We start from the raw sequence: 20,062 nt of genomic DNA, 5'->3' as shown, positions 1-20,062 counted from the left end.
TGTATAGGAACCTGTTCTCGGCTCCGAGGCTGGATGTTTCGGAACCAAAACTTTTTCGGAGGTCTTTTTAGGCTCCGAAGAAACCTTTGTAATTTTCGGAGTGGTGGTGTCTCGGTGCCGAATTTGTTCGGTGCCGCTGTCACGGTGCCGAGATTTCTCAGAGCCGATGTCTCGGGTCAGAGATTGCTGTGTGGCGGTATCTCGACCGGAGTCGGATGACTTCAACACCAGCGTGCCCTTTTTCGGTGCCTTGGCTCGGTCACCGCTTTTTTGGGTTAAGCCATGGCCTGTTGGCGGTGGCATCCCCTGGGCTTTAGCGCTTTTCTCGTGAGTTTTTGTTTTCAACGTCTTACTCACGGTTTTCGGCGTTTCCTCGGGATCGATCTCCTCAGAGTCCGACTCCTGGGTGGAGAATGTTTCTTCCTCCTCCTCGAAACGCTCTTGTCCTGTCGGCGCCAACGCCATTTGCAGTCTTCTTGCTCTTCGGTCCCTGAGTGTCTTCCTGGACCGAAACGCTTGACAGGCCTCACAAGTATCCTCCTTGTGTTCTGGTGACAAACACAAGTTACAGACCAGATGTTAATCTGTATAGGGATACTTGTTATGGCATTCTGGACAGAAGCGGAATGGGGTCTGTTCTATCAGCCTTGGAGAGACACGTGGCCGGGCCGATCAGGCCCCGACGGGGATGGAAGAAAACCCCAAAGGGCCACCGGAGCTCTTCTTAATTCGGTGTCGATTTGCTGTAACTAACCCGATACCGAACGCAAACAATACCGACAATTTTTCCGAGATTCTAACTAACTTTCCGACCCGAAACACGGAGCGAAAAGGAACACGTCCGAACCCGATGGCGGAAAAAAAACAATCTAAGATGGAGTCGACGCCCATGCGCAATGGAGTCGAAATGGGAGGAGTCCCTCGGTCTCGTGACTCGAAAAGACTTCTTCAAAGAAAAACAACTTGTAACACTCCGAGCCCAACACCAGATGGCGGGATGTGCACAGCATGTGTATCTGCAGCTACACATGCCATCGAACATATATATATATATATACATATATATATACATACATACATACACACACAGTCATACTCTAAGTGATGTAGCAGAATTGTTCTGGGGTCCCCTCATGCTGGTGGTAATTATTATATGTTTACCACCATTCTATATTTATGACTATCAGTGAGGATGCTACAATACAGAACATCCTTCCCACAGGCCTGGAGGGGCATTACTCCAGACCAGAGGGTCATTCAAATTATGAAAGGGGGTGCACCTTACCCTTCCAAAAGCATCTTTCAACAACAGGTGGAGATCATTCTGAAGAAACGAGAAGAGGAGTTGATATTCAAAGAGGGCTATTCAGTACTTCCTGGTTACTAAAAATGACAACACCCTACATCAGATCAGGGTCTTGAACTCCTTGTTTCTAGAAATTAAAGATACTGCTTCTAGCTCAGGTACTTCTGGAGCTGTAAGCAGGAGACTAGATAGTGTATCAGGGCATGTTATTTCCACATATGGATCCTGCAGTCACACAGGAGGTACCTTTGATTTGTGGAGGGTTGCGGTCCTCCCCTTTAGTTTGACATCAGCATCTCAGACTCTAAAAGGTAATGACTGTGGTTGCAGTACATCTTAGAAGATTGGGAATCCCAGTGTTCCTCTATGTGGAAAACTGGCTGCTGAAACCTTTGTCACTATGAGTCCCACCACCTGCACTTGATAGCCACTCTGCTGTCCGGCTTGGGCTGCATCAATAGTGTGCCCAAATCTCAATGGTGCTCTCTCAGAGCCTCCTATACATAGGGGACAGTACTATATACTACATTGCTTCAAGCTTTTTTCCCTACTCTGAGACTTCAGGACATGTTGGATAAGATTCCAATGATTTTAGGAGGGACTCAAATTCCAGTCCTGATGGTGTTATGGCTGCTGGTTCTTCTAGTGTCTTGAATCCTCCAAGTCACATATGCTCAATGGCTTATGCAGGTCCTCCAATGAATCCTCCAAAGGAAATGGTTGCAGTATGAGAGAGATCAGTTGGACACCACTGATTCCACAGGACGCTTTTGCGGATTCAATCCTGTGGGTGTCGACGAGAACCTTGTAGTAGGGATACCTTTTCAACTGCCACCAGCTGTGACCATGGAGATACTGAAAGCCTCCACTCTGTTTTTAAGTTCTTCTGGAGACGAGAGGCTGCTGGTCTTTCGAGGAGCAGCTTCTACATGTTAATCTATTGGAACCAAGAGCAATTCATTTGGGGATCAAGGCGTTCCTGCCTTCCCTTCTCAGTCGATCTGTCCAGGTCTTGTCAGACATGACCGTGATGTGGTTTGTCAACCAGTAGGGAGAAGTGGGATCTGAATGATTATGAACCATCCTGTAGGCTCTCTAAATACCAGGGCTGACAGCCTCAGTCGTCGTCATATTGTCGATCATCAGTGGCAGAAACATATATAACACAGTTCTGTGGTGTTCACTATCTGTTGCAAGGAGCTTTTGGTGACTCATTAATTTCTCAGGTTCTGAGGAAATTTTACCATGAGGGGGCCCAAGCCATCAATATAGCATCAGGGTGTGGTTCGCAGATCCCACCTCATGACTCCTGCTTAGTCATAAGGACATGGTCTGCACCCCAACTTCCAAAGCATGCACCTTCATGCCTGGAGATTCAGCAGGGACATCTGACTTCTTTCCAGTTACCTGCTTGTCAGCTTGTAATGTCAACAAGACTGTGCACTCTAGAAGGTGGAATATGTTTGTCACCTGATGTGCCCTTTAAAGCTATACTGTTTGAAATCCTCAGGTTTGCCTTATCGCTGTTATTGTTAAGGGATACATAACAGGCCTGTAGGCCTTGCCTCTGCCTTACAGACCAACCATACCTGTTTAAGTCACCAATAGTGCTGACAGCTGAGGATTTTAACCACTATAATGTGTTTCTAGTTGCCATAATTTCAGCAAGGTGGGACTGCAAATTGCAAGAGCTAAGTCTCCGTCTTCCCTTCACTTTCTTGACAAGTGAGTGCTTAGAACCAAAGCTGCTTTCCTAACCAAGGTAGAGACCCCGTTCCACCAAGGTCAGTGCAGCCTGTCTTCCTTTTACCCCAGCTCCCCCTTCACACCCCACCAAGAAGAAGGAGAGGTTGCACAGGCTGGATACAAAGAAGGCGGTCAGCTTTGATTCTGACTGCACTAAGGAATTCAGATGGATGACCAGCTTTTAATTGGGTATTCAGGCAATTAAAAGGGAAAGCTGTACAGTACAGAACCCTATCTAGGGGTATTATTGTGTTTATCAAGATATGCTATACGTTGGTCCGTAAAGAGGTTCCAGAGGGTATCAAGGTCAGTTCACCAGGGCCAAGTCCTCCACCTCTGCATTGGCCAGAATAGTTCCTGGAGCTGATATCTGCAGGGCAGGAACACAGATGGCCTTTCATATATTTTTGCAGAGCACAACTGCTTGGACTCTGACGTGCAATGATTTTGGCCATTTTGCTTGGACTTTCTGGTATAGCCATTCCTTCAAGATCAACCTCCAAACATGTACTGCTTGGAAATCTAAACAGAAGGTGAGGAATCAGCTGGTAGTAGAATTCATCAGAAGACAAACTGACTTACCTTTATTAACAATCTTTCTGGTGGCTTCTCTACCTGCACATTCCTCACTGATTCCACCCTGCACCCAGTCTTGAAGGATGGTCATTAGCCATTTCACGAGACCTCAATGTTGCTGCTCTACCTATAGTTGCCTATTAATACGTTTTTATTGTACTGCATAATTTTTAATTGATGCCATTCTCCTCTTACTGCAGTTCGAAATCTATGGGAAACAGATGTCGCACAGCCGGTGGGGTGCTTTGAGGCTCCACTGACGTCATCAAGGTGTTGATTGCAGCGTCGATGTCGAGCAGGCACTCCTAACCAGTGTGGGAGATCTATGAAAAGGTTTTGGATCAGCGCTAGGAGATATTTAAAATGTGAAAAGTCTGCAGGTAGAGTATCACGCAAGAAAGATAGTTGCAGAAAGTAAATAACTCTTCTTTTATTCCCTCTAGCAAATGATTGGTGACTGGGACTCTGAAAAATAGAGGTTTGTGTGCTTATTTGCTGTACGCTATAACAGTTGGAGGATGTACATTTAGGAAAGAGAATTGGCTCAACTTGGCCAAGTAAAGCAGATAATGAAGTAAAGCCTCTTCTTGACATGATGTATGAAAGATATTTGTCTGTATGCACCAGATGTAGAATTGCTTTCACTTGAATATGAAGTAAGCTATCGTAGATGGCTGTAAGGCTTCCTTTAGGGTGTTCATGCACTTCTAACACTTAAATGGTCAGAAGCACGGTTCCTAAATGGTATGCTATTGTAGGTGACTAAATATGCACAGTAATTTAACAGAAATTAAAAGACTGCCTTAGTGTTACAAGCTTTAGTTTTCCGTCGCACATTGCCTCAAAGGAAAACTTTATTTAAGTTAAAGAAGGGTATACTTATTTACCAACTTCAAGAAACCTTTTAATTACTGGAATTAAAATGATTTCCTTAACTCCTTTTGTGTGCCACAACGGCAGACCCTTTGCAGTGCATAAGATACACTACAGTTCATCAAATACATTATGTACCGTACAATAGTTGTCATGTGTTGTGATCTGTCGAAAATTTATGTTTGCACAAATGTAAAAATCTAAGACATTTTGCTGGTTAGCACCGCTGTTTTGCTGACTTTGCCTCGCTAATAAGTTCCACGCATTTTGCTGGCAAATGTAGATGTTTGAGCTTTAAGACTTCTGAAGCTATGCTGCTAAGCCTAGTGCTACTGGTTCTCAGTGGTAACTAACCCCCTTGCATGATTAATACTTTTAGAAAAAGTGATAGTTTCTTAACGACAACTGTCTGGATCACTGAGGAGCTAATAGTGTCAGGGTCATATGAGCATGCCTACATTTGATGACCACTAGAGCTATGATGGTACTGGGAGAAAAGCACAAGCAAACGCGATATACCATCTAAAACAATGCATTTCCCCAGTATTGGGACTGTGGAAACCTGATGTTTTAGTACTTTGCATTTTCTTTGGTTGCAAACTGCTCAATGGAAAATGTTTGTTGTTCTAGAAAGGATTTATGAATACTCACAGTCAAGCTCTCATTCTTAATGTATGCCTACTGGTCTCCAAGTGATTTTTTCCACTGGTAAGTGTATACCAAAAAGTGATATTTGCCTTTGCCTGACACACTGATATACTCAGATATTTTGCAAAGAATCTACAACTTTGCCCCCACCCCCTTGTTTTTTATGTAGAACAATACTGTGGTCCCATCCGCCTGCATTTGCACTACCTTCCACACAGCTTGGCTCTATGGATTTGAGCACTAGAAACTGTCTTGAGTTCCAGCACATTTGTGCTTTTTGCTGCTTCTTCTGTTATCCACTGACCTCAGATTGGTAGTTTGTTTAAATGTGTAGCCCATCAGAGTATGAAGCATGTGCCATTTTGATTACTGTTGGGACTTGCTTGCTGAATTCATGACCGCTGTTACACTATCTTCCATTTTTTTTATTTCTGGAGTATGCCTGTGTGCATCACTAAATCCCCCAGACACTCTAACCTGTTGATGGTGGCCACTGATTCATGAGACCTTACTGCACACATCCAAGTGTAAAAGTGCAGAGAATAAAAGTGGATACATGAGGACATGATTCCAAACATCTTTATAACAGTTTTCACTGTCAGTGAAAGATGTCTGATAAGGTCAACTATGTTCAGCGCCTTGAGACCCTCAAGGGTGAGTAGTGCACTTTACAAATCCCCTGATTGAATCCCGTTCTCTTTTGCTTTGGTATAGATATCGCTGTATTTGTATTAAGTTCTGCTCCCAAGAAAAAACTTGTATTGAGATGGCATGGGTTATATTTTTCACACTGATGGTGAAGCCTAATTTGTAGAGCAGGTGAATGACCACAATGCCGCTATACTAGCATTCTTCGATTGAGTTCCCCTTGGTAGGCTAATTGCTTGGGAAAAGTGAATGGTCTATGGTCTCGGGTACTCATCACCTACAGACATTTTGTGACGACTTGGCACAGAATTTTGAAAATCTGAATTGATAATGAATACCCTGTCACAATCAATCTTGATGTATTTACAATGATCCCTACTGAATGACTACTATGCAAACACCACTTCAATCGTTTAACTGTGAAGTTGAATAACTCGGTGATGTCTATCTGCAGGTTCTATCAATCAGCCAAGCCAGCACCCTCCCCTGCTCTGGCTCCTTCAATGTGGGCTATAGTTAAATGCTCACGATAGGCCAGGGCTCTTAATCATTCCAAAACCATTGCATGCTTCCCCCTCTCCTTCAGTCTGGGGCATTTCTCCAGGACTCCCGTTTCAGATCACAAATATTTGTTTCTATCTTGACAAGGTCATGTTCTAATATTTTCTTCACGCGCACAGCTTGGCTAGTACAACAGCCTCTCACCACCATGTTTAAGGTATCCCATTGGACTGCTTCTTTGGAAGCCTTCTCTCTCACTTTACTATTAATAAGAATGGGTCTATGGAACCCATCACACATTCTTGGGGGAAGTTCAATAAATCTTGAGCCATGCTGAAACAGCTTTTTTTTGAGGCAGGACTATTGATATGTCCCTTATCCTGCTGTAAGACACTTGGTAGCTTGGACAGACAAAGTTCCTTTATAGCAACAGTTATAAAATCTGCCTTAAGAAGCATGACTCTGTTACTCTTGTAATTGAACCCTATATGTTGAATAGTTGGGGGTCGTTCTATGCACACTGTATTTGAGTATAAACATATAGATTAACCAAGTCTGCAGTGGAGGCACAATCGCTCCAGGGGATGACCATAGGTCCCCATAGATGAGTGAGGATCTTATCATAGAATGTTAATGGGCTAGCACACAAGATTAAACTAGGAGTGGCAATGCAATACATCAAGAAATAAGCGCAAGATCTAGTTCTCCAGCAAAAAAAAACACCTGATGGGTACTAATTGTAAATGTTTAAACAGGGGACAATACACACCACTAGCAGATGCCATATTCTCAAGGGCCTCAAGAGGAGTAACCATTATGGAGCAAAAGAACCCTCCCTTCCACATCAACAAATCCGGGATAGACACAGAGAGATGTTATGTGAGAATATGGGGCACATGATGGAGGTGGACCATTTTAATTATGAATGTTTGTGCACCACCCAAACTTCAAAAGAAGGTTTTACTGAAGTAGGTCCACTTTTCCTTGAAACAAATGTTTAACTGGGGTCAATTCCAATTATATGGTGGATACAAGGACTGCCAGGAAATCATTGTGTGCAGAATCCATTGCTTGTGCACTTTATTAAATCTCTGGGCCTGGCAGGTGTGTGGCGGGCGACAGACAGTTTTGTTTTGGCACTCATTGGTCATTCTCTCGCTTGGATTGTGTTTTCATCCTGGTGGTTGAGATGGCTGTAGTCATGCAGGCAAAGCACTTGCAAGGGACATTTCTGAACAATTACCCCACAGGACTGCATTTGGGCAGAATAAAATAAACGCAAGGTAGGGGTGGCATTGCATGGCTGGGAGCTGCAAAGTAAGTAAGTTAGAGGAGGGTTCTTAGTAGACTCCATCCTATATGTCACAGACAATTAGGATACAGCTGACACCACCCTAACACCATGGAAAGCAGACAAGACCATCCCCAAAGGGAAGGACCAAAATCTAGTTGCACAACCTAAAAGATGCAATGAAAATTAATTGTTAGAGCTTGAAGGAGAAATTCTGAGCCATGAAAAACACTATCTAGCATCTGAAAAGCAAGAAACACCAACAGATCTTGAGGATTAAATACCGTAATACAGCTCTTAACGCAGACAATAGTAATGAGGCTACATAAAAAAGCTGTATGAGGTTGGTGACAAAACAGCCCCTTACTGGCCTGGCTAGGAAGAAGAGCAGAAGATAACAGATGGGCTAGGCAATTCATAACGGAAAATGGTACAAAGCTTAGCTGTGAAAGATAAATTGTGCAGGCACTGCAAGTTACTATCAGAAGCTCTATAAGGTTAGAAAGCCTGCCAGAGAAAAGGACATTTCAGAATTCTTAGGGGAACTGGCCATGCTAACGCTAGACGTGGAGGACATAGACATGCTGGAAGAGAACTTAACAATGGAAGAAATCTCAGAAGCCATCAAACTATTGCACAATAGCCTAACTCCTAGGCTTAGTGTCTTCCCAACATAATTCTAAAAAGGTTTGGACCCACCCTAGGTGAGCACCTACTAAATATGTTTAAAGAGGCTTGGGAATTGAAGTTTATATCGATATTGTGCACACCACAATTATGGTGATGAACAAGTTACCTCTGGTAACAATATATCTGGTAGAGACATATTCTAGTTACAGATTCCTTACCTTAGAATGTCCCTCAGGCGTCAGACTGGAACTGAGATTTTTCTTCGAACAGTACCCCTACGAGCGTCAGGTGGCGTTGGTTCACTCAGCGTGCATTGTTGTCGCCATGATGATATAACAGTCGTAATTAGGCGCCACCCAGCACGCTGATGTCAGTTTATTTTTCTAACTTTCCATGCCAGTAGCAAAGAGCCCTGGAAAACACTGAGAATGGTGCGCCAAAACCAGGGCCCTTAAGGGGAGTTCCTGTCTCTGGAAATCAGTTCGCAGAGCAGGGAGGATGGGTGGGTCGGTAAGGAATCTGTAAGTAGAATATGTCTGTACCAGATATATTGCTACCGAAGGTAAGTAACTTGTTCATCTGATGGAGATTGATAGTTGCAAATTCCTTACCTTAGAATAGCTACCCAAGGTATACCAGCCCCAGTGGTGGGACTCAAACTAAGATCACACCAAAAAGGCCTGCAGGACCGAACAGTGAAGTAGATGTCTTTGCGGACCTCACTATCCAAGCAGTAATGTTTAGTGAATGTGTGCAGAGGTGCCCACATTGCTGCCTGCCAGATATCCAGGACTGAAACTCCATGTGCTAATGCTGTGGTAGCAGCTATTGCTCTGGTGGAATGAGCACGCAAACCCTCAGGGGGTTGCATTTTCACCAAAGCGCAGCACAGTTTGATGCAGAGGACTACCCATAGCGAGATGGTCCTCTTCTACACTGCCCTTCCTTTCCTTGCACCAAGATAACCCACAAAGAGTTGATCGTCCACCTGGAACTCATTGGTATGACTGAGGTAGAATGCTAAAGCTTTTTGGATCCATGCAGTGTAGTCTTCTCCCCATGAGAGGGATGTGGAGGTGCGTAAAAAGTAGGCAAGGTGATTGATTGGCCTACATGAAAAGGCGTCGCCACTTTGGGACGGAAGGAAGCCCTGGTACAAACCACCACTTGTCAGAATGAACAGCTAGAAATGGCGGCTTTGAAGAGAGAGCCTGGAGCTCACTCACTCTGTGAGCAGAGGTTTTGGCAATTAAAAAAAAAAAAACAGTTTTAAGAGTCAAGGGCCGCAGAGGACAGTTGTAGAGCAGCTCAAAAGGTGAACACATGAGATGCGAACACCAAGTTCAAATCCCACTGGGGCATGATGAAGGGGATGTGGGCAAGTCCTTTAAGAAACCTTCCAACAATGGGAGATTTGAACAGAGAAGGTTGGTCTGGCACCCTTAAAAAGGTAGACATGGCCTACAAATAACCCTTGAGGGTGTCCAGAGCAGAGCCCTGCTGGGCTAGAAAGAGAATGAAGAGGAGAAAATCAGAGAGAGGTGTACTAAGGGGATCAACAGACTTGTTGACACGCCATGCCACAAATTTATTCCAATGACAGGTGTATACAGTTTTGGTGGAGGGACGTCCGACTGCCAAGATAACATCACAGACTGCAAGTCGATTCGGCAGGAGCTCCAAAAGGTTGATGTGAAGCCCGGTCTTTGTTCTCCGCCTCTTCCATGTGGCCGCCCCATCCCAGGAGTGACGCATCTGTCACTACTATGAGATCTGGTTGGAGAAGGGAGCGAGATCTGTTCTTGACCCAATCTGAATTCGATAGCCACCACTGCAGATGTAGTGAAGTTCCCTCTGAGATCTGGACCTTGTAGGAGAGATACCCCGATGCTGCGCCCACTGGAATTTCAGGTCCCACTGCAGAGCCCGCATATGCCATCTGGCATATTGAACCAGCAGGATGCAGGAGGCCATGAGGCGTAGCAGCCTCATAGTCATTCTCACAGAAATCTAGGATAGAGGCTGAAACATCTGGATCATAGCCCAAATATCCTGGACCTGCTTTTTGGGAGGATAAGGAGAAACTGCACTGTGTCCAGAACACCTCCGATAAAAGGGAGCATCTAAGAGGGAGTCAGGTGTGACTTTGGCACTTTTATAGTGAATCCCAGCGAATTCAGGAGGTTTGTCGTAGTCTGGTGGTAGGAGACGTCAGCCTAGGGCGAGTTTGCCTTGAACAGCCAGTTGTCGAGGAAGGGGAAAGACTGAAACCCTTAACCTTGCAGACGTGATACAACCACTACCAACACTTTTGTGAACACCCGAGGGGTACTGGTAAGGCCGAAGGGGATCATGGTGAACTGAAAGTGCTCATGACCTATCACGAACCACAAGTAACGTCTGTGGGCCGACAGGATGGGAATGTGGAAATAGGTGCTCTGCATGTCCAACACTACCATCCAGTTTCAGGGGTCCAAAGCAGACAGGAGTTAGCATTTTGAACTTCTTCTTGAGGACGAGATTGAGGGACCGGAGATCTAGGATAGGGTGAAGGCCCTTGTCCTTTTCGGGCACCAGAGAGTAGCAGGAATAAGAACCACTACCTACTTCTGGCACAGGGACCCTCTCTATTGCACCCTTGGCCAAGAGAGCCTCGACTTCCTCGTGGAGAAGTGCCAAATGATTCTCTGACAGATGATCAAATGATGGTGGCATGGTCAAAGGGGAAGTCTCGAAGGGGAGGGAGTAGCCCCTGCAGACAATTTGCAACATCCACCTGTCTGTGGTGATGGATTCCCAGTGGGGCATGTGATGGGGAATCCTGCCAACTGGTCCAGTATGTTCCAACAGCCTAGGAATACTTGGAGGCAATGGAGGGGGCGGGGTGTACTGGGTGGACTGCTGGCGCCCTGATCCATGCGCACATGGGATCCCGCATCCGTGCGGAGGCTGTGAAGCATGTGCGGTTCGGTGGCCGGGTGGAAATGAACGCAGCTGGGTGCCCCTTCCATAGTCACTAAAGGGGCAAAAGGCAGACTGTGGGGGTTGAGGTACAGCTACGAGACCAAGGGACCAAGCCGTAGCTGAGGAGACCTTAAAGCACTCGAGCACTGAGTCCGCTTTGTCCCCAAAGAGATGGGTGCCATTAAAGATAGCTGGACATCCCCTGAAAAGCCGGATATCCTCAACCATGCGTGGCGCCTCAAGGCCACTGTCGATGCAACTGATCTACCTAGCGAATCAGTTGTATCCAGTCCATAACAAATCATTAACTTTGCTGCGTCTCTCCCATCAGTAACGGCTTGGGAGAGAACTGACCGGGCCTCCTCCAGGACCCGAGGCAGCACCTGTGCGACCGTATCCCAGAGAATATGGGAGTATCGGACCAAAAGCCATGCGGTGTTCACGGACCACAGAGCTAGACTGGCGGAAGAAAACAATTTCTTCCCAGGGTTATCCAGTCTTTTTGATTCCCTATCTAGGGGAGCGGAAGAGAATGCGCCAGATGATGAAGAAGGCTGGATCACAAGGCTCTCAGGTGTAGGATGTTGGGACAGGAATTTTGGATTGGGTGGCTCAGGCTGATGGTAGTGGGCAACTATTCACAGGAGCCCCCGTGCTGGGTTTGGACCAGGTACCCAGTAGGAAGTCCGTAAGTGCTTTAATTAAAAGGGAAGGAAGGGTTCTGAACTGGAAGCCCCAGGCTGAAGCACCTCAGTCAGGAGGTTAGTCCTGACATCCACAGAAGTACAAAACCTCAGCAGCCCGTCTTACCACTAGGGAGTAAGACGCTCCCTCCTCCATAGTCACAGTAGGGGGAGAAAGCATGCCATCATCAGGAAAGTATCTAGTCTGCTAGCATCACCCAAATCCTGAACCCAGTCCATGTAAGGGTCAAGCTGGTATTTTAAAGGGTCCACCGACTCCTCTACATATCTATACCCATAGAAAGAAGGGTCTGGATCCACCCTGGGCCCAGGAAAGCCCATGGAAAACGGAACTGACGTTGAGAAACACAGTTCCGGCTCTGGGTAGTTTGGGATAAGTATAGGATCAACGTCAATTGCGGGCCCAACCAACGTCAGCAGCGTTGAAGTCTGTCCCGACCCCGGGGAAGGTCGCGTTGGTAAGTCGGGTGTTGGAAGGTAGCCAATAGCAGATCGGGAGGTGCCCCCTGGAGCCGGGACCTAAGCCGCCAGTGTGGAACCCGAGGGGGCTCTCACTGACTCTCCTGGGCCCAAAGATACTAAGGACAGTCCAGTCACCCAAAGATGAGGAACATAGCCTCATACAACTCTTTCAACTGGGCAGGGGTGGCACCGGCTCCCAGAAAGTCGGGAAGGGGAGAAGCAGACCCAGATGCAGGCTCTTAGGTGGAGGGCCAGAGCACCAACGCTCTTCCCGCGTTATTTAAGCGTCAGAATGTAGTTGAATAATATTTGGCCTTCATTGACTTTTTTTTCTTGTGACCTGATCGTCTCGATGACTTGGACGAAGAGGAGTGGTGATGACTCTGCGAGCGGTTTGTGACCTTCCTCTCAAACGAGACAGGGAGCGACACTGAGTCGGGTGCCAGGCCGCTATGAGCTTAAGGGACTGCTCCCCCAAAGCCTTCGGGCTCATGGCCCAACACTGGGAGCACAACTTTGGGATGTGGTCACGCTCCAGACACCAAAGGCAGACGAGATGCGAATCCGTCACAGTCATTCGGTGACAGGAGTCACAGGGTTTAAAACTAGTCTTCCAGGACATCCCTCAACGCAATCAAAACTCATCAAAAAGAATTCAACAAAAGTGTCGCAGTTAGTCAAAAAATGACTAGGGATAGCCCCGGATCTACGCATAGGCAGGCATGGAGAGAAAAGAACCGGGGTGGCGCCTATATATGCCCGCAACATCATCCTGGCGACCACGATGCCAACGACCCCCGCGGAGTCGACACACGCCATCTGATGGCAGGCTGGGGTACTACTCAAAGAAAAATCTGCAGATCCCATCTGACGCATGGGGGAAATTATAAGGTAAGAAATCTATAACTAGAAGTCTACATCAGAAACATAAAACAGGCAAACCAAATCAAAAATTGCCAGTCACTCATGTAGACCCATTTCAATTTTAAATATTGAGGTTTAGATCCTAGCCAAAATAATAGCAATGCACCTTGTAAGGGTCATACCACAATTAAACACAGTGATCGGAGAGGGTTTACTGCGTGGGGGGACAGAACCTTGGAAGACGCTTACACACACATGGCTTGATGAAGTTAAAGAAGCGTCTGACCCACTGGCCACGTATCACTGGATGCAGAAAAAAAACATTTGATTCCACTGATTGGCCCTATATGCTATTGACATTGAAGACATTTGGCCCTAATTCCTGTATATAGGAGACACTGCTATATAATGCACTAGCAGCTTTGGTAAAGGTAAATGGGGCATTCTCAGACTCATTTGAGCTAGAGCCTGGTACCAGACAGGACTGCCTGATTTCCTCCCTGGCTTTGCTATTGGCCAGACTCAGATTGGAAAGAACTGGGTTCCAGAAACAATGTGAGAGCCAGAAAAGATCTCTCTATACGTGGATCACATTTTACTTTATTTCATGTGCCCTGGAATGTCGAGCCCAACTCTGGATATTGCATCAATTGGAATAAATCCATATCATACCAGGCAGGGGAATGGCGGGAGGAGAGAGAAAACTAGGCTCAACTTCTTGAACAATAACTTAGGAATAGTGCTGCAAGATTTCCTGCTACATGAGGAGCGGAGATGAAGACTGCCACTCATTGATGTGGAAAGCCTCAATTTCCAAAAGAATCACATTGCCAAAGCTTCTGCATGTAATCCAAAATACCCCCGTTTTGATCTTTAAGTCTTATATAATGTGGATTGACAGACTGATCAGGACACTTCTGTAGGACAGGGGCACACCCAGGATAGCTGTACAGACACTCTGAAGGTCGGTGTACAACTGGGGACATGCATTACCAGACTTAAAGGCAAATTACTGAGCCTCTCAACCTCAGACTGTAAACGAATGGAGGAAGAACCGGTGGCACAGACTGTAAAGATCCTGCATGGGGCTTGTGCTCTTCGGTTGGAGACTAATATAGCGAGAGACCCCGGGGGCAGATGAGAACCACGAATTGGGTCTATTGCGGAGCAAAATAAGTCAACTCTCTCTTGATGCACCCAAGCATATTTGGCGAGCCACACAAGCCCACATACATGGCTGGGGGGCAAGAATGGTAAACTTCCATATTAGCTTGCTTCCTAACATCAAGCCTCCAGGATTGTGCTGGAACTCGATGATGCCAGCAATGAAGTTCACACACTATCTGGAGTGGAGCACACCTTTGCACTTTACTATTTTAAACTCTCTACGGCCCAAAAGCAACATGATCTGGAAAACTCCTGGCGGTTCCTCACAGAGTAGTCCCTCTCCAGCATCGCCCACTCGGAGGCTCAGCTGTTGGATGAGCCTTTTACCGAAACAGAAGTGCATGCTGCTCTTTCGGGGATGGCCTCTGGGAAAAGACCTCCGCCAGATGGTCTTCCACCTGAATATTATACCACATTCCAAGACATTTCAGTTCCTAATTTCTAGCCCTTTATAAAAAAGTATAACATGCCGGTGCCTTCCCACCTGAACTAGATAAAGCAACGATAGTGGTGCTACAGAAAATTCACCTTCCCTCTACTTTGTGTGCAGCCTACCGCTACGGCCTATCTCTCTTATTAACAGTGAGATAAAAATATTTGCTACCATACTGGCTTCCAGGCTTCCTGTTGCGCACTGGGTTTGGACCACACTTTTGTAGACTGACCTGGGCCCTTTATTCCTGTCCCCCTCAGCGAGAGTACAAATTAATAGAGTCTTATCTTTCCCATCAGACCGGTAACTAGACAAGGGTGTCCCCTGAACCCCTTTTCTACTTGACCTTGCAATCGAACCACTGGTGTACTAGATTTGCCGCCATGCCTTGATCCAAGGTTGGGACTGGGTAGAAGGTAGGATCACAAAGACATGTATGCGGACAATGTTCTCCTTTACTTAGCTAACTCTGCCCAATAACCCCGCTGCCTGCACCTCCTTCAGTGTTTTAGGGAAGGCCCAGGACTTCGATTGATTCCTTTTAAGTCAGTGATTGTGTCCTTGTTCCCCTCACAAGACTGTTACACCTGGCAGAGCAACATCCTTATCCGTCGCCTCAGCATTAAATACCTGGGCATATGGGTATCTTTGCTTCCAGAACTGATGTGGAATCTTAACCTAGAGCCATTGGTAAGAAAAATCGATAAAGATCTCACTAAATGGCAATCCTTGCCATTAAATGTGATGGGCCAGGTGGCTCTCTATATAATGATGATGGTTCCTTTATATTTTTCAAAATACTCCAATTATCATACCGTGGTGTTGGTTCCGTCTCCAAGACAGCTGTGTGACCTACTTCCTATAGAAAGGTGTTCAATCTTGACTGGCGCTCAAAACATGCCACAATCAACAAAATATGAGGGTGGACTAGGATTGTCAAATTTATATTTATACTAATTGGTGTTTCACCTTCTCGTGATCCACGACTATTTCAATGGTGGAGGGGGCGAACCTGCTTATCGCTTAGAGCTTTCTCTTATGAGCTTTCTCCAAATCTAATCTGTAAGAAGCTGGCCTGGTGTGTGGTGAGCCCCTATGGTGTTATCACACTATACCAGGTCCAGGTATGCCCTATTTGAGAGGTGTAGTCAGTGTTTATGAAGCCAGGCTCACTAGAGGTAGCTGTGGATGAGCACCCAAGGCTTATCTAAGAGACATGCACATCTCATGCAATACCACTTACAGTCACATAGCACTTACACACATGAAAGAATCACAAACTGTTACCAAAAAAAAGGTACTTTATTTTAGTGACACAAATGATAAAATACTGTATAGGCAATACTTTACTAGCAGGTGAGAAAACACACTAATATATACACCATAGTTGTCAGGAATGAGCATAGAAAGTATTAGAAAACAGTGCAATAACAATAGAGAACATTGACCCTAGGGGGAGCCCAGGCTTAATTGTTAATGATGGACCCCCCAACCCTCACCAAGGTAAGTGGAATCTGTAGAGGGGAGCTGGAGGAACTAGGAACCCCAAAAGGTAAATACCAGAGTGCCCCTCAGGGACCAGGAAAGTAGAGGTAAGTACCTGTTTTTTTTTCCCCAAACCCACAGGGAAACTTTGTGAAAGGACTGGGCAGGACCCAAATAAGGCTGCAAGAGGCAGAAGAGGACCTGCAAATTAAGGGGATCAAGTCCAGTTCCAGTTGGAGTGTCCGGCTGGGGTTAGGAGCCATTACCCACCCTTCTGGAGATGCAGGAACAGGTCCGATGGTGAAGACAAGGAGTCTTCTATGCAGCAAAGGAGCAGAGGAAGAGTTCCAGAAATGATGCAGTCGATGTCCCACGTCGGAAGAAGAGATGCAATCTGTCAGAGGTGTGGAAAAACCACCAACGAGCCTTGGCAAAGGCAAAAGTTGCAGAAGAATATTGGCAGAGCTGCTGGGGACCAGGAAGGTCCAAGAGGACTTAACCCAAGGAGGGGAGTCCCAGGCGTCCCCCAGCAGTCAGGAGAGCATGACGTTGTGGATGCAGCAGTCCCAGTGAGGCCCACTCAGCACACGTCATTGGAGCAGCAGGCAGGAGACCACATGTTGCAGGGAAGAGTGCTGAAGGCCGGTGCTACACAGAGCATGAAGATCCCTCGGAAAAAGAGCCAATAAGCCATGGTACCTGCTAGGGTCGCGGTGCACAGGGGGTACCGTCCTGCAAGGAGAGGCAAAGACTCATCACCTCCGAAGTCAGACAGCGTATGGAGAAGACCAAGCAGACCACTCCGCACCACCACCTGTGTTGCAGGATGCACGCAGCCGGTCGTCATTGCAGCTGGTGCCTGCAGATGCATGGGAGTGACTCCACTCCAAGAGAGATTCCTTCTTGCTTCTAGGTGCAGAGTGAAAACTTGCTGTCCCTCAGAGGATGCACAGGGAAATGTTGCAGTTGCTGGAAGGAGTTGCAGAAACAATGTTGCTGGGTGAAGTAATCGCTGGAGCTGCAGATTGTAGGCTCCTGTGGAGTCCAGGTGCGGTTCTAGTGGCCAGAAGTCAAATTAAACGTTGCAGAGAAGTCCTCCTGGAATCTTGCATGTGGAATCTGAGGACCCACCCAAGAGGGAGACCCTAAATAGCCCTGGAAATCCTTTGTTCTGCCTTCCTGAGCTTGAGCTAGTCAAGCAGCAGGAGGGCAGAAATCTGTCTGAGGGGTGGCAGCAGCGTGGGCTGCCCGGAAAAACCCCAGAAAGCTGGTAGAAGCGATGCTTGGGGGAGGGGGGAGTCCTCTAAGGAGCCCCCAGAGAGCATGGAATCATACAACCAATACTGGCAAAGTTTTGGAGTATGATTCCGACATGTTTGATACCAAACATACCTAGGTTCGGAGTTACCATTATGTAGCTGGACATAGGGAAGTGACCTATGTCCAGTCTACGTGTAAAATGGTATCCTCGCACTCACGAAGTCCAGGAAAATGGAGCTGGAGTTTGTGGGGCACCTCTGCTCATCCAGGGGTGCCTTCACAAACAGGTACCTGTGCCCTGCCCTCTGGCCCAGGAAGGCCTAACATAGGGATGACATAGTGATCTGGTGTAGTGACCTGAAGTGAAAGGGTACATGCACCTTTTGATTGAGGCTGCAATGGCAGGCCTGCAAACACATTATACATGGGCTCCCAAAGGTGGCATAATACGTACTGCAGCCCAGGGGAACTCCTGGTGCCCCACTGCCAAGGGTACCATACTAGGGACTTATATGGGGGCACCAGTAGGCAAATATGGGGTGTGTGACGTCCCAGTAACCAAATGTAGAGAGAGAGCACAGTTACTAGCCTCCTGGTTAGCAGGATCCCAGTGAACTCAGTCAAAAACACACTGACCTCAAGCAAAAAGGAGTGGGTAACCATGCCAAAGAAAGGGTAATTTCCTCCATTATCCAGTTGTATAGCTCCCCGATTCCCCAAGATGCTGCTATTTTCAACAAAATAGCACTGATGGCATGGGGAACGGCCTTGCGCCATGTGTAGTGGCTGAACAAACACCTCTATGGGCATGGACCATGCTGCAAGACACGGCACAATTGCAAGGAGTTGTGCAGTGGGACATCACTGGCTTGTCATAACTGGGAGATGTCTGCTCGGGTACCTACATGAGGTCAGTTCGAGACCTATAGCTTGAGTACACGCTTACTAACACAGAGTTTTATAAGTGCCTCCAACTGTGTCATACCCTTCATGCCCAGGTCCCTAAAAATGACCCATTCTAGAATTTAACCCCTCAGAGGCCAAACTGCTCATGGGGGCATTGGGAAAGGGAAAATATCACAAATTTATCACACACTTATCCTTAATACTCCATGAGTCCTAGCCTATCTTAGATCCCGCTGGGAGGACTGGGAAGAGACCCTTAACAGGATGACAAGCCTTGTGGCCCCCAGAATGCTTACTACTTCCTCCTGCCTGCCACTGACTCAGATTTACTACCTTCATGCAGCGTAGCTCTCAGCACAGAGGCTTCACCAGGCAGATCTACACCAAACAACTGATTGCCCGCGCTGTAACACCGCCCTGGCTGATTTTTACCATATAGTAGGGGATTGTGCTTAACTTCAGCACCACTGATAAAACCAAATAAAGTTTGTTATTAAAAAAAAAAAAAAAGATCCCACATGGAAGTTAATAGGTATGCCCAGTGTATAAGATGGACTGGGTGCGACCCTTAAAACCCACCTAAAAAACACAAATCCAGCAACAGTGTCTCAAATCATGCAACCACCCATGTACAGAATGGCTTGCAAATACTAAAGGCTTATCAAAAGGAAAACAACTTTAGTCAAACTGTTCCAAAACTAGTGAATGTTTTCACAATAAGACTGTTATGCTGGTATTATACAACAGACTCCATGCTTGAACAGCTCTTACCTTTGATTTTCCTCTCGCTCTGCCGGAGACAAGGTTTTTTTCTGTTTCAAGTGCTCTATTACAGCATTCTGTTTCATAACAACCTAATGATGAAAACAAAAAAATAGTATAATCTATTTAATCCACCGAAAAAGAAAGGGTAGCTTCAACAGTAAGGTGAAACCTTGCTTAGGATATACATAAAACTACAAAACAAGTTTTCATTTGATATTACTAACGTCTAGTTCAGCGCATCCCAGGTCTCTTAATATTTTCAATAGAATTTGGAGGATTATGTGAATGGTTACTTTATATACTCTGGGATATCATTACCCAGACTGTCACCTTTCATCAATGCTAGGTTCAGGTGGAATCGCAAAATATGGAATAAATTAAAGGTCTAATCTACTTGTGTGATGCAGGTATTTTGGAAGAGAAAACACAGGGGTTAGTTAATGAGATTCAGAACTTCTACATCACGTTAGAGATAGCTGGACAAGCATACAGGTTGTTTGCAAGAAGTTCATTCAAAAGAAATCCACAGAAATATGTCAAGCAAATAACATTCAGAAAGTAAAAGAATTTTCAGAAATTTGCTCAGTCAGTTCGGTTTGCTTTTCAAGCCTGTAAGACTGTACACATAATACATATTCTAAGTAAGAGAATGAATGTCTATTACTTGAATAGCTGTCAAACCCAAAGCCCCTTATGAATCCTTGGATAGTTAGTGACATCTTGTTCTTAATGTAATTGTGTATTAAGCTGCAATTACATTATAATTTTGTTTTTAATCAAGGCCTTTCTCCTTGAAGGAGTGGGAAAAACAATTCTGCAAAAATAGTTTTCCT

General features: G+C 46.0%; 1 protein-coding gene across 6 annotated transcripts in view; it reads right to left on the bottom strand.

Annotated features, from left to right (window-relative positions):
* BPTF (bromodomain PHD finger transcription factor) overlaps nt 1-20,062 on the bottom strand; it is a 1,198,927-nt gene that overhangs the window by 237,617 nt on the left and 941,248 nt on the right. For all 6 annotated transcript variants that reach the window (XM_069199907.1, XM_069199908.1, XM_069199910.1 and 3 more), the window contains one exon: nt 19,236-19,318. In XM_069199907.1, the coding sequence (XP_069056008.1) occupies nt 19,236-19,318 (83 nt within the window). The remainder of the gene's footprint in view (nt 1-19,235; nt 19,319-20,062) is intronic.

Source organism: Pleurodeles waltl, chromosome 7 (assembly GCF_031143425.1).
Source record: "Pleurodeles waltl isolate 20211129_DDA chromosome 7, aPleWal1.hap1.20221129, whole genome shotgun sequence".
Lineage (NCBI taxonomy): Eukaryota > Metazoa > Chordata > Amphibia > Caudata > Salamandridae > Pleurodeles > Pleurodeles waltl.
This window is presented reverse-complemented; position numbering and strand designations above follow the sequence as displayed.